General features: G+C 38.8%; 1 protein-coding gene across 8 annotated transcripts in view; it reads right to left on the reverse strand.

Moving 5' to 3' along the window:
* The window catches only part of LOC105927900 (sodium/potassium/calcium exchanger 2), a 77,770-nt gene that overhangs the window by 16,598 nt on the left and 46,467 nt on the right, over positions 1-14,705 (reverse strand). For 6 of the 8 annotated variants that reach the window (XM_036146547.1, XM_036146550.1, XM_036146549.1 and 3 more), the window contains one exon: positions 4,308-4,358. The exons of the other annotated variants lie outside the window; for them this stretch is intronic. In XM_036146547.1, coding sequence (XP_036002440.1) covers positions 4,308-4,358 — 51 coding nt within the window. The remainder of the gene's footprint in view (positions 1-4,307; positions 4,359-14,705) is intronic. 8 annotated transcript variants of the gene reach the window in all.

Raw genomic sequence — 14,705 nt, forward strand, 5'->3', positions numbered from 1 at the left:
AAAAATCATTAATAACCCCCAAGTTGCTGGCTGCTCCTCTGCACCCATTTCCTCTATCTGGCTCCCCATCTCTGCATCACTTCTCTTCCTCCTCACTCATCCGTCTTTCTCTCACCTTGTCTTCTCGTTGCTCGGCACAACACAGCTCCTCCCTGCCTCTCGCAAAAAAAGCAACAACAACAGCGACACGAGCACGCACACACACACACACACCAGCGTTTCACGAGACAGCGTCACATGTTCGAAAGCCCAGACATCACTCACCTTAGGCCGTTATTCTCAGCTGCTTTTGTGGTTGACGGAGAGCATATATTTGTGTAAGACGTGGGTGGAAAATCATCATTGAGTCGTGCTTTCTGCTAATAAATAGTTATTTAAGTCTAAGGAACCCCGCCATATTTATGATCATTAAACCAATTATAGTACTGGGAACATGAGTGAGTGATGATTTAATTTCTTTAGTAGAAAACAAAAAAACAATCCAAACTAACTCGGCCCTATGTGAAAAAAGATTTTTTTTTCTGACTTTTTGTTGCAGAATCCATTTCAATCAGTGGAACAGGATGGTTTTAAAAGGACAAATAAAGTCATGTATAAATAAATAAAGTAATAAATAAAGTAATCTAATAGTACATCAATCAGAGACCAGTCTTTGACTAGACTGGTCCAAAACTATCAGTTGTTTATATTTTGAGCCATTCAGTGGTTTACTGGTGTGCTTCTGAACATTTATGAGCAGCAACGTTCCTCAACACCTTTGTTAGAAAAGTGGTATGTGTGTTTTTTCTAGTTTTTGGCCTCAGAGCCAGAGTCTCTTTCTTATTGTTAAATCCTGAAGGCTGACTTTAACTGAGGAAAGCGAGGCCTGGAGTGGTTTAGATATTTATATGAGGTTTTCTGTGTCCTCCTGAAGTTATCGATGCACTCTTGGAGTAATTTTGGTTGGGAGGCCACTCCTGGGAAGTTTCACCGCTGTGTTTCAGGATTTCTCTTTTTGTTGAGTAGGGTTAGAGAAAGCTGTAAAACCATTTCCAGGCTTAATAATGTTCATAAATATGTTTCTCATTTGCTCTTGAGATTCATTAGATGGAGGCATGGTGTGTTGATTTTTGAGCCTGCCTAATGTCGTCAAACAGGCCGATTTAAATTATTTCTTCACTCTATAGGTCTGACAGTTTCCTAAGCACGATGGTGAATCAGTTAATTTTAAGAAGGAGAGCAATTACTTTTTCACAAAGGGCTGGTGTAACATAGTAGATTAAGTCATTGTGTACAAACTGCTGCTTGTATTTGTTCAGGTTATCTTCAGATATTTAAGTGTGAAATCTATAAAAGATTTTCATTTCATTTTTATAGATCTATAAAAATGAAATGAAAATAATGTGACTGGATTATTTTCAATAATCCAGTCACATTTTACTGTAATTTTGTATCTTTGTCCCAATATTTGTAATGTTTTGTTGCTGCTTCACTGTGGTTACCTCGCATCACATTCGCATCTTTGTTGGGGCACCGAGTCTGGGTCTAGTCAGTAATCTTAAAAAAGATCCACGAAGGCATAAGGGGGTCAATACAGAGACAAGTCTAAGCGAAAATATTTTCAAAGGTTCAAGGCGGGTTTTGAAAGGGATCCCGTCAGACGCTTTCTGAACTCATCAACTCTGAAATGAATCCATCTTATTTTCTTTAATTTTTTCCAATACAGTTTCAAAACTGTAAAAAACAAAAAAACAAATTGCCATTTGAAGTCCCTTTAATAAGACCTCAGAGTAAATCTCGGAGTGACTGGAGCTTTCTGTGGCTTCTTGAAACAAAGAGTAGCGCCCCTTTACTGACTGAAGCTGTGAACTGCTGGCCAGCAGGCTGAAAGACAGCTTCTACATATTTATCTCAGCTACAAAAATGACAACTTCAGCTGATGCTAAAAACTCATAGTCGAGGTGTGGAAACTAAAAAAAAAAAAACAGGAACCATCACTCGTATTAAGGACACTATGCTGTTGACAGGCTATGAACGGCATGCCTTATAAGGTGGATGGCCGCAGGGTCTACTCAGGGAGATTAATTACCCAGTTTGAACCTTTTTGCTGAGATTAAGGAGCAGGTAAAAGGTATAATAACCTATGCTGTATGCACATTAACTAAGATCATTTAGAAGAAGAAAAAAAAACATTAAAACATGGCTTATAGGGAGGTAGGTTTATAATGCTGTTGCAAATACAGTATAATAAAATGTTCTCCCAAGCAGAAAGACGTAAAAAATCCAGCTACTATATATATATATATATATATATATATATATATATATATATATATATATATATATATATATATATATATATATATTACTGTAAATCGATCAATTCAGCGAGGGCCATTTACACTATGCTATATCTACAATTTGAGTAGTACTGAAGAGTCTTTGAGAATAACCAAGCCCGTTCCTCCCCTGCCTGCCTGGCTCTGACACAGCTGCCCTGTTTCCCTGTCAGCTTTGCTCGTTACGTAAGCGCCGGGCGGATGAGTCACTCCGGTTTGCCAAATTCAGCAACGTACGTCTCAGGTGTGCACACCCGCTGCTGGTGTAAGTGAAACCTCCGAGCGAGCGCTGAGGCGTGGATGATGTATTTCTCAGCAACGCAGATGGGTTACAGGAACAGGGAAACCGAGAGAGAGAGAGAGAGAGAAATGGAGGGAAAAAGAAGGATCTAGTGGTTTTAGTTTAGTTTGTTTAAATCCTAGATATGAATGTGCGTGAGTCTGCGCGCGTTTGATGTTTTAGGAGCCTGTGAAATAGATATTTTAGTACATTCACATAATTAAATATACAGTTCCTTGCAAAAAGTATTCACACCCTTTGACAGTTTCCACGTTTCTACGGTTACAACCAAATTAAACTTAAATTAAATTGTGCATCACGAAGACCAAGGAGCACATCAAAACATTGTGGAGATGTTTAAAGCAGAGTCAAGTTAATTAATTCATCAGGAAGAGTATGACAATATCGCAAACCTCATAAAAATAAGGCCGCTGTTCTAAGCTGACACGCTGGATTAATCATGGATGCAGCCAAGGGACTTAGAGTAACTCTGGAGGAGCTGCACAGATCAACAGCTCATATCTGACATAAGAAGCATTTGTTCTATAAAGCACAAACCTTCATGGAAAGGTGGGGAAAATAGCTGCTTAAAGGGTTTCCCACAAGTCATATAGGGGGCACAACTAACATGTGGTAGAAGGTCTCTGGTCACACAAAATTAAAATCTATTTTTTTGTCTTACCCGAAAACTAACACTGCACATAAAGTTAAAGATATCATTACCACAGTAAAACATCATGGCGGCAGCGTCAGGCTGTGATCTTTTTCTTCCGCAGAGACAGGGAAACAGGGATAAAGTTGATGAGAAGATGGATGGAGAAAGATAAAGAGCAATCCTGGAAGACAAGTCAAGCTCCCAGCAGCAAGAGCCACAGAGAAATAGTTTAGATCAAGGCGTGTTTGTGTGTAAGGACGGCCTAGTCAAAGTCCAGACCCAAATCTAGTCTAGAATTGAAAATTGATGTCCATTCAGCCTGACTGAAAAGTTGAATTGTTTCATAAAAAGGGGACAAAACTTTAGTTTGAGAGATGTGCAGACATACCCCAAAAGACTTTTAGCCTTAATTGCACAGAAAGGGGTTCTGCAAAGTGTTGAGCTGGGCAACTGTAATGCTACTACAACAATAACACTTACTGTTAATAATATTATCATATTTATTATTATTATTATTATTATTATTATTATTATTATTATTATTATTATTATTATTATTATTATTGTTGTTGTTGTTGTTATTATTATTATTATATACATATTTTGTGTTGGTATTTAACATACGATACTAACAAAAACTTCTAAATTAGTGGTTGTAACGTGGCAAAATGTAAATAAATAGTTTTTGCAAGGAGCTGTTGGAAACATATGAAGAAAAATGAAATATGAAGAGAGAAAAAAACACCTCACACACGTACAAAAACATGAGAAATATTCTGAGGGCAAAATAATAATCGAAGCCTCAAAATAAAAATGAGAACTTAAAAAAAAGGCACAGATTTGCACTTATGCCAGTGAAATCTCAGAGAGAGGGTTATCAAACTGAAAAGTGAAACTGCGCAAAATGTGCGTCACAAGCAAGAAAACAAAAAAAGATAGAAGCAAAGTGCTGATTCATCATGAGAAGGAGGGGTTGGGGGGGGGAGGCGGAAAATCAAGAGGGGATGACGACAGCTGAATTACACAAGGAAGTAGTTGAAAGTTTTGGGCTTACCTTCCTCAGTCATTGAGTGATAATATTTTAGTTTCCCATAAGTCCCAAGCTCTACAACATCACAGCAAAAGACAAAGGGTAAGCAACGGACACACAAAGAAAAGGGAAATAGTGAACAAGACAGAACAGCACAGGTCCGCTTGGCTCTGCGAGCATCACGCACAGTGCAAAACACTCACACCGGCACAAGGAGTGACAAACAGAAAGACAAAAAAAATATCTCTCTGAGTCATCACTGCATAAGTGCAAAACAAAGACTGAGCTGCGTCTGAAATACCCTGGAACCTCTCAGTGACTTAGCCTGAAAAAAAAGAGCCCCCCGGTGTTAAGGATTATTTAGATAGAAGGTGTGCGGGGAAAAAAAAGTGGGATGACATTTTTGACACTTATAAAGATAAATTAACAACAAACAGACTGAAGAGGGATGTAAAATAGAATATTCTGGGTCACCATGCAGCAACAACAACAACAACAACAACAGCAACAACAAAAAAAGATGAGTCCCCCTCTCCTCTGTATGCAAGCTTTTTTTTTTCTTCTTCCCAAATAAAACCGCGTGACTCAGCGTTTTATTCCAACAATGAAACTACAACGGCTAATTTGATTCCCTTACTGAAGCAGTTCTCCGTGCCACGGGGACCAGGACGGTCAGCACATCTGCATGATGAATTAGCCGGGAACACAAATCTGCATCAACAGCTGAACGGGAAGCTGCAGAAAACAGGCTTCTGCCTCCCACGTTGCTCTTCGCCTCAGAAATAAAAATAATAATAATGTAAAAAAAAAAAAAAAAAGCAGCTCGCAGCTTGGAGCTGTTCTCTTTCAACTATAAATATGCTCGCTTCTCTCCCAGCAGCGGAGTTGTGGGTTGCATGCTCATTTAGCTGATGCGCATAAGATTAAACTACTGACTGAGTACATCGGTTAGGATAGAAAATCATTTAATAGACAGCAAATTAAGAGTACAGAGTCTTAAAACAGAGGTCCCAAGCAGCCAGGTGATTATTGGGAGTGCTTGGGTAATGAACATAAATCAAGTAAAAGCGAAGAACACTGGAAAACCAAACTAATGATATCATACACAGCAAAGACTGCAAAGTTCTCCTTTCAGTGGCTGTATGACATTAAGGACCGATCTTTGCCTGCAAGACATCCCCTCTGAGCAGAAACCGTAATCTCAACACCGAGTAGAACTGTGGCCCATGTTTAGCCAGAACTGTCAGGTAAGTCCATACCAAAAGGACCTGATTGAGAACATGAAGACTGAGTAATTCCTTGGCAGATCTTTCTGTTTGAGTAAAATACCGGGCAACAGGATAAATATACCACGAAACGCCCCAAAACCAAAACCAACCAGTAGTCCAACCCCACCAACAACTGGAAACCACTGGAATGGCAGTGTTGCTATCCACATTGAACTGAGTTTAGTGTTGCATTCCATTTGCGTCGGAAAACGAAAATAGGAGCTGGGAATGGGGTTAACCTTCAGTAAAAAGTGTTCCAGGTAATACAGTCGGAAAAGTCGGGACTCCAAAATAAGGAAACAAAAAGCTAGGATCCCAACATGGCGGCAGCCAGGAAAGCCGTTGTTTTCTTCGTAATGCCTTCGTCCTTTAAAGCTGTACTTTCCACACGCAAATATTGGTTCAGAGTTGCAGCAACTACATGTAACATTGATTTTAACGCACCCTTACAACTGTGTCTATCAAAGTAAACGTGTTTTATCGCAGCTTACCGTTGTTGATGCGAGGAGCTGCCATGTTGGATCCAACTATTTTTAAAAAATTCTCAGACTTTCGATTTTTCGTTCAGAAGCCGGGATTTCCGAGTTCCGACTGCAAATGTAACGCAACATAAGGTCAGCAGAGACCTGAAGGCTGCAGATCCTGCCTCACAACAAAAACCTTCAAGCTTCACTGATGTGTTACAGTTTCCCAGATGGAAAAGCTGACATTTTTGTTAGCTCTGTGTTACTGGTGGGTTCGCCAGTGCTGGTTATCATCCTCTCTTGTTGCGTTCAACTTTTGTCATTTTTCTTCTCAGCCCGTTTCAGTTCTCAGCCACCTGATGTCCTCACAGCTGCAACCCTTCAGCAATCACTGGTCTGTTTTCTATCCAGCAATCTCTCTCCCTGGCATATGAATCCCTTGGTTTCCTCAGTTCTCTTTTGGTTTTTGCTCCTCGCTGGTCCTGCTAGTGCAATCTTGGATTCCCTCTGTGGGTTTTGTTCTTATTCGGATTTCCTTGCTACCTTTGTTCCCCAATGAAAGTGTGAGAGTGCTGATGCAGCTACTCCATTCAGTTCCCTGCTTCCTCATCACATCCAAACACGACACAAACAAGATAAAGTCAAAGCAGTTTGGCCAAATTGACAGGAAGTATGTCTGAAGGAGTCATGCAGAGGTCTTCAAGACCCAGAACACTGTATCAAATGTTAAGCACGGTGGTGGCAGCGTCATCCTGTGAGGCTGTTTTGCTGCCAGTGGCTGGTGAATTAAACAAAGATGATGGAAATAAGGAAAACTATGGCAGAATTTTTCAACTTTAATGCAAAAAAAATCTGTTTAATTTTTAAACGTTGGTCACAAGCTGATGTTTCAAATAAACATTAAAATGAATTTTAGAATGGACAAATCAGCTTTTGGAATGAGCTTACCAATGGCCCTGACTTCAAAGATGAGGCTAAACCCTGGGTCCATGTAAGGAAACCAGCCAGCTGAAGTGAACTCTACTAAATCCAGCTAGAAGTATCCCAGAAGCTTGCTGTCATGATCTTTGGGACAGATTTATTTTTTGGCATTTCACATGTATTCATACTCTGCTCATACAGCACTTTGTGTGTGTCGATGCTCTGTGCCGTCCGCACTTCTCAAAAACTTGCCTATCTAACTTGAGAGGGTCAGCTCCGTCTCTGAATAGGTCATGTGACCTAGAGTGCTGCTTTCGGTCACATGACCCATTCTAGACTACTGTACCAACAAAACAAAACAGACAGATATGATACTTTCCTGATCAGACATATTTTTGGTTCTCTGATGTAGGATTTAATTTACAGTGGTGAATGTGGTCTTGTCTTTACAAGTAACTCCATGACTTATTAAGCTGCTGGTCCAAAGTGGTCTGCTATCAGATTCCAAAACACTGAGGGAGACTGTTTAATTTTGAGAGGATAAAATCAGTAAGGTCCTATAAGAGACTCAACCAAAAACCATGGATTACACAACATTTTTGCAAATCCCTATTAAAATTACCATATGTCCTGAAGGCAGGAAGATGCTTGAAGAACAGGTATATTTAAGGAAACTGAGCCCTGTGGTCAAATTGAAGTCTGAAAGGCCAAAAACCCTTTCCAAGATTTGACAATGCTCAAAGGGCTTTGTTTTACTAAAAAATAAATAAACTCAGATATAGCAGAAGGTATAGCCTTCTGGCCTGAATTTTGAGTATTATTTACACTGTGTCTCACATGCTAATGTCTATTGCACACTTTTAGCTTCTCAGGGAGTGTTTGTCTGGACACACATGCAAATTGCTCATTTCTGTAACTTGAAGATTAAAATTTTTGCTAATTACTATTTGGACACTTTCTAACTTCTCCAGAAGTGTTTTGTCTGAAACATTCTTGGAAATACGCAGTAATTGACATCGTTTCTGTAAAGTGACTTCTATCTATCTTTTCAGATGCTAGGGACTATTTGTACGCTTTTAGCTTCACAGGATGTGTTGTCGGTGCATTTAACTCTTTAAACATTATGTCTTGTTTGTGTCTATGTGTTGTGTGTGAATTCTGAACAGGTGTCTCACCAAATATTTTAATAATGTTACATAATGACAATAAAGATTCTTCATTCTTGAAACATAATCATAATCAGCGTACAAAAGAAATGTGCACTTAGGATATCCAAGAGTTCATACAGTCTTTCAGTAAAAGGGGAATAAACTCCTTCAAAAACTGAAAGACAAAATTATAAAAAAGTGTTTATATTGTATACTTCTTTTTTACAGGAGGGATGCTAAAATTATGTTAGGTCACTATGTGGAATAACCACAATAAGCCAATTTTTTTTTTTTTTTTTTTTCAAATATTAGGAACCAAGCACATTTTAATGTTATTTGACAAATTCTACTGCTTTCAAGATTGTAGTAAGTTTTAGCATTTCTTTAATCTTTTCTTATTATCCAACCTTGTGTTCCTCGTTCTAAGCTGTTTATTTTACCAAAGTGGTGCACAAAAAAAGAAGGTAGCTTTACTTTTCACCTACAAAAGCTTTATTTTTTCCAGATTCCTACCAATGGTGCGTGCCTGATCATGGGTCTACGTAAAAATGCAGCTTTTTCTGAGCAACTTCAACTTCTAACATAAGAATCTGTGAATTAACACCATAGGAAGGAGACAAGGAGCAGCCATGATAACGCATTTTATTCTTGATTAATTTGATATTTCTTATCATCTCTAGTCCTGTTATTGATCCTAACATCTAATCTTTGGAAATGTACAGAAATCTCCTGATGTTTTTTTCAGTCAATGAGGTGATCTTTATCATCTTTATCATCCTTCAGAATTACTTTATGAGGCTGATTGATTTTTTTTTTTTTTTTTTTTTACAGATGAAGAGACTAGTTGGTTTATGAACCTTAATATATTTAGGCGTAGCTTAATCATTCTACACAAGCCTGTGTTTTCTGATACTCACAGGCGACTCTATCTGCCTTAATGTGCAAATTAGTTTGCTTTCCTACATAGAAAATGTTGCAGTAAATAAGTGCTATTCAAAGCAGATATTTACGGTATCATATTGAGTGCGCACCCACTATGCTCACGTGCGGTGAGATCAGCGTGAATCTCTCATGCTGGATATAAGACATGGCAGCCCTGAAAAATCAGTCTAATAAGATGAAAATCTGTCTCACTACAAAATGCCTCGCTCCTCTGCTGCACTTCCAGACAAGTGCTTCAATCTCATTCAATTAGATGATTTTTATTTAAGTGCACAGCGAGGCTAGTCTGTAACTGAGTCCAGTTATGCCAAAGCAAAAAAAAAAATTGCTGCTTTCACACAGGGTTGTGTTTGTTCCCTGCAAGTGTGGAAAGGCGGACAGATTTGTTGCTGTTTACAAACCCAACTCTTGTCCTTGCGACGTGACCTCCAAACCGCGGGTGAGCCAAGCGTGAGAGGGAATGTGTGTACATGTCCAGTTTGTGTGCTGGGGGCTGGAGTGTCAGGGGAATTCACAGCCTGTGCAAAAGCAAAAAGGCTTTTAACATTGATTATATCACCCGTGTGGTGTGGGGTGGCTCAGAGGTCTGGCATGTGTGCGTGTGCGGTTTTGGTAGCAGGAACGATGGATTGACGGATGATGCCATGGCTGGCTGGGCCCAGTTACATAACACACTGGAAATGTGATTAGTTGTCAACTTAACATTAGGGGGAGCAAAACTTTAATGGCACTTTTGCATGATAGGAGACATATGAAGGACAGGATTGTTTATTTAAACCCAAAGTGTAGCGGCTTTGAGGGACAACATGTATTCTCATTATTACTGAGAGGAGACCAGAGTTTCCAGCATATTTTCAAAGCATTCAAAGCATTTTGTAATTCCATCTGAGGTTTGGGACTTGACTCTCAGCGAATGAGCACTGGAGAAAGGCACCAGACCCCCACGACCCTGCAAGGAAACGCAGGCTTAGAAAATAGCTGAATGTTTCAGAGCTCAATATTTTTTGAACTAATTAAATAAACTGAAATAAATAAACAAACAAAAATCAAAATAAATATTACTTTAACCTGATGGTGTGAGGTGTGTGTGGAACCAGAAGTCCATGCTACTATTTCAAAGTGACCACTATTTTAAAAAAAAATTTTTTTATTTTTTTTAGCTACAAATGTTAAATAGCAGCTATGCTAATTAACAGCAACATATGCCATCCACATATCTTTTAAAATATGTTTCATTTTAATTTCCTTTTTATGCATTGTTGGGTCCTGTGAAGGACTCTGTGATTTATATCAGAAAGGTACTTGATAAATAACGTTTTACTTACTTTGCTCACTATATCAAAATTAGGCTAATTAGCCTCTATGTTTGTCAATGAAAAGATTTGTTAATCATTGCTAAACACATGCAAACTGGAGACCAAACAATTAGATGCCACACATGCTAACTAGAAGCTATATGCCAGTTAGCCTCAAGATATACAATATCGTCAAGCTAAAAGGTAGATAATGAGACGTAACAAATGCTAGCTCGAAGCTAGACCAGTTAGCCTTAACATATGGTAACTAAAAGCTATCATTACAAGATGTGTATGCAAACTATAAGTCATGCTATTTAGCATCTAAATATGCTTGCTAGAAGCTATAGCCATTAGCAGCAACACATATTAACTTGAGGTGAAGTACATTCTTAATTGTAAAGGTCAACATTTTAAACAAAATCTTACTTTTTTTTTTTGGAATAGTCACTACTGTTTTTTTTTGGAATTCAAAAGTGTGATTCAGAGCTAAAGCTTTTCATTTTTAACTTAACAGGATGACATTTGCACAATTCTTGACACAGCTTCTAATTAAGCATTTGTAAAGGAAACATTCTGTGTTCAAGTTTCAGCTGCAATACTTGCTTTGGGCAACATTAGATGATACAGAAACAGTATCAAACTTCTTTCCAGTTCTGTGAGGAGTGGCCATTATTTGTTCATATTAGGATAAAATGTAACATTATGCCACAAGTGTGAGAGAGCAGTTGCTATAAAAAATGTGATTACTATTTTAAATGAAAGACAAAATGACAAGAGTTCACATTACGAGGATTCTTGAGTATCCTGTATTCGAGGTAAGCAGCAAGTGAAGATAGCGTAAGAAAAACGGCAATCGTCATCTGTATGTCCCAGTGAATGTAGATCCTTACCTTAACTGTAAGCTTTCCAAATCCAGCATGTTCCATAATAAACATTGAAAGACTAAAGGAAAAAAACATCCTTTGCTATATTTTGTTTAGCCTTCCTGTTCATACCATCTCTGTACTCCCTCTTACTTACATTTAGACCACATCACGCATAGTGATTCTAGTTTAATTGGAGTCTTCATCCCACTCTAACAACTTCAACAGTAAAAAAGCATCAACAGTGAATTTTGGTAGCACTATAACACGTTCACTGATCAGAAAAAGATTTGATTATCGGGTTTCTGGCTGGCTGGGCATTGGCGAGGGCCGATTAAGCTAAGAATTGTCAGATTCTACTCAACAGCAGATTTGTCTGTCTATTTCTACAAAAGAAAAACATAATTATGTAGTTTTCTAAAGCAGACATTTAACATTGTTTCAAATAAGCACTATGAACCCGAGCTATGTTGATACTGTCTGATTATTGACTGTCAGAAGAAAAATCTTCGGTCATGAAAGAGTCACCATTAAATCTTTGGCTGTGAGCTTGAATCTGAGGTCATTCAGTGTGACAGGATTACCGACAGCCATTTTACTCCTCCTACTGCCATCTTTCTGAGAGAATTGTACCATTTCGCTGCTGCTACAAGAAAAAGGAAAATTATAAATACTCTAAATTACCTTTGACTCCCGACTCAGCTATTTGATGGTGAAAATCTCACTGGTGACAATTATTAGAGGATTTCTATATCCTCATCACTATTTGCAGCATCCCATTTTGTGTTTCTGCATAACTGTGTGGTATGGAAGCTGCTCAGCACAGGAGAGGAAGGATCTGGCACAGGTGGTGAGGTCAGCACAGGGGATTGTGGGATGTTGTCTATAAGATCTAGACACGGTTTATGCTGCACCACTCCGGAGAAGTGCCAGATGTATAGTTTAGATCCCACCCACCCGGACAATGCCTCACTTCCATCAGGTAAGCGATTCAAAAACTGTAAATCAACAACTAATATTTTTTTGTTTTTGTTTTTTAAACAGCTTCTTTCCCAAAGCTGTGAGGGCTATCGCCCCCTGCTGAGAATGAAACCACCAGTCCAGTTCATAATCTGTTACATGTTTACAAACATACTACTGGTTCCACATGTTCTTGATCCCATCAGAATTGTTTTCACTGTCTCACGTGCAAATGTGTATTGAAACACTTTTCAGGGAATGTCTGGACATCCATGCCAACTCCACAGTTCTATAACTTGATGTGAATTTACTGCACAGTGTTTCACCGTGTGCATGAGTTTATCAAACGACAGAGCCTTCGCGTGATACACCCAGGCAACTGCACAGTAATCTTTATCATCAGTGAAGAGACTGCAATCTGAGTCTTTGATTAAAACTGAATATTATTAGATGCTAAAGCCTATTTGTGCACTTCAAGGGTTTCAGGAAGTGTTGTTGGTCAACTGATTTCATGGAGAGAGACAAAAAACGTTTGGAAAGATTTTGTCTTGTCCCTGAATGTTATGTGTAATCTGTGTGCGTTCCTAGCCGGTCTCTGTCTTATCAAAGATTTCATTATGTTAACACCTAATGAAAATAAAGATTCTTGATTCTAATGGCAAAGCTAATTTGCTGGCAGCCAAAACGTTTTTGAAATAACAAAGTTAGCACAATTTGGTGCAAACGTTTTGACTCCTTCCTTAATCCTTCGTATTTCCCCTTCAAGCAGCCAGGATTTCTTTTAATTAGGTAAATTGGTCTTGATCTTTTGGTTTTTCTTTCATGCTTTCTGAAGTTCTTTAAAAGTTCTTTCAGTTCAGTCATTTTCGGTTTAGTATCAGACCAAATTCAGGGGAATGTGTTTTGGTTTATTAAGTCGCCTAGTTCTTAAGTATAATTCAGTTTGTCAGAGTAAACCTAACCCTTTATTTCATCGACAAATAGATTCCCAAAGAACTGTTAGCGGAAAACGAAGCATTTAGATGATAAACTGAAAGACGATGCATCTCTGTGTCAGCCCTGTGTAAGAGAATTATCAGAGTTTCTTACTTCCCTGGTTTTGTGCCTAGCCCTTCTTTTGTCCTCCACTTGTCAACATTTCTCATTTTTAAGTACATTCTGCACAGTAGCGTGTCAAGGTCAGGAACAAGGATTGGACAGAAAACATGTGAAAAATCACCCAAACGTCCAAAGAAAACCAATGAAATGCCTTCAGGAGAAGGTTGTATCGCAGAGCGCATTGAAAGATTGCGTTAATGTCGAACTTATTGGAAGCTTGGTGGGGGAAAAAAAATTGTGAGTGGCTTAAAAACATTGCAGCTTAACAGAGTGCAGGAATTGTAAAATATCTAAGTGTCATTCGGCCATATCTACTGTTGCTCTATCTTGTCTACTGCTATTAACCATTGAATAGTGGCGATGTGTTGATACAGCGTTAAAGTAATAGAAAAAAAGTCAATGTGTTATATTTGTAGAAATGGAAAATGCATTTCCATTGCCCGGGGGGGGTCAGAGACAGTGAGTGCAATATTGAACTGTGTGATCAATGTGGTCCTGGGTCACCAATCAGACAGGGCTGCTGGTGTGGGGAGTATTGCCCCACTCTATTTATAGTTGCTAAATTGAAGGGAAAAAATGGAGTCAGGTGTTTAAATATTTATTTTTGTATGTACACACAAATGAAAGGTTGTTGGCTGTCTTTTGGTTGGGTAGCATCAAAAGTGTCCAAGGGAACTGACAGCCGTGCCCTCTTCTGTGCCGCCACCTTGCCCTGTAAGCAGTTTGTCTGCCAATAAGTGCGTTTACACAGACGACCTTCTCTGGTCTCTCCTCAGACCACTGAGGAGGTCAGCGTGACCTGCACGCGATGACAAAAAAATGACCTGACATCAACAAAGATGCGCAAGGTCACTGTGGCAGGGTGAGTAATCTTTCTTGTCTATCTTCCAATCAGCGGGAGAGCGACTGAACAGTCGGAGCCACCACAGCAATGCAGCTCACAGGGCCGGGCTTTGAGCTGGTGGCCATTTAAAGTAAACAGGAAGTTCAATATATATATATATTTTTTCATATTTAAAATATAAATTTAGTTTACAAACAGTCAGGATGGGCATGCTGACTGTATTCATTTGTGGCTTTTAATGATCGGGCTCAATCTTTCTTTCTCTGGCATGCAATGATTACACAACTTTAATGATAAACAAAAAGCAATAAGTGGTTGCACTGGTTTGAATTTCTCGTGGATTTACTCCACATTGGCTCGGAATTGCAAATACAGGGCTAAATATAAACATACGTTAACCTAACTTTAAATAAGTGGTGCTGAAGGTTCATGTATGTCTTGATATGACAATTAACATCTTATTGGGGAATCAGGAGTCAGAAGACCCAATAGCCAGGAAATGGGAAAGTTCAGGGAGCTTTTTTTGGCCATAATAACAGGGATTATGTTAGAAGTTATCATGGTAAATGTTTCTAACCAAAGAACACTGTACTGAGTGCCAAGCATGGAGGCAGCA

The sequence above is a fragment of the Fundulus heteroclitus genome, chromosome 14 (assembly GCF_011125445.2).
Source record: "Fundulus heteroclitus isolate FHET01 chromosome 14, MU-UCD_Fhet_4.1, whole genome shotgun sequence".
NCBI classification, from domain to species: domain Eukaryota; kingdom Metazoa; phylum Chordata; class Actinopteri; order Cyprinodontiformes; family Fundulidae; genus Fundulus; species Fundulus heteroclitus.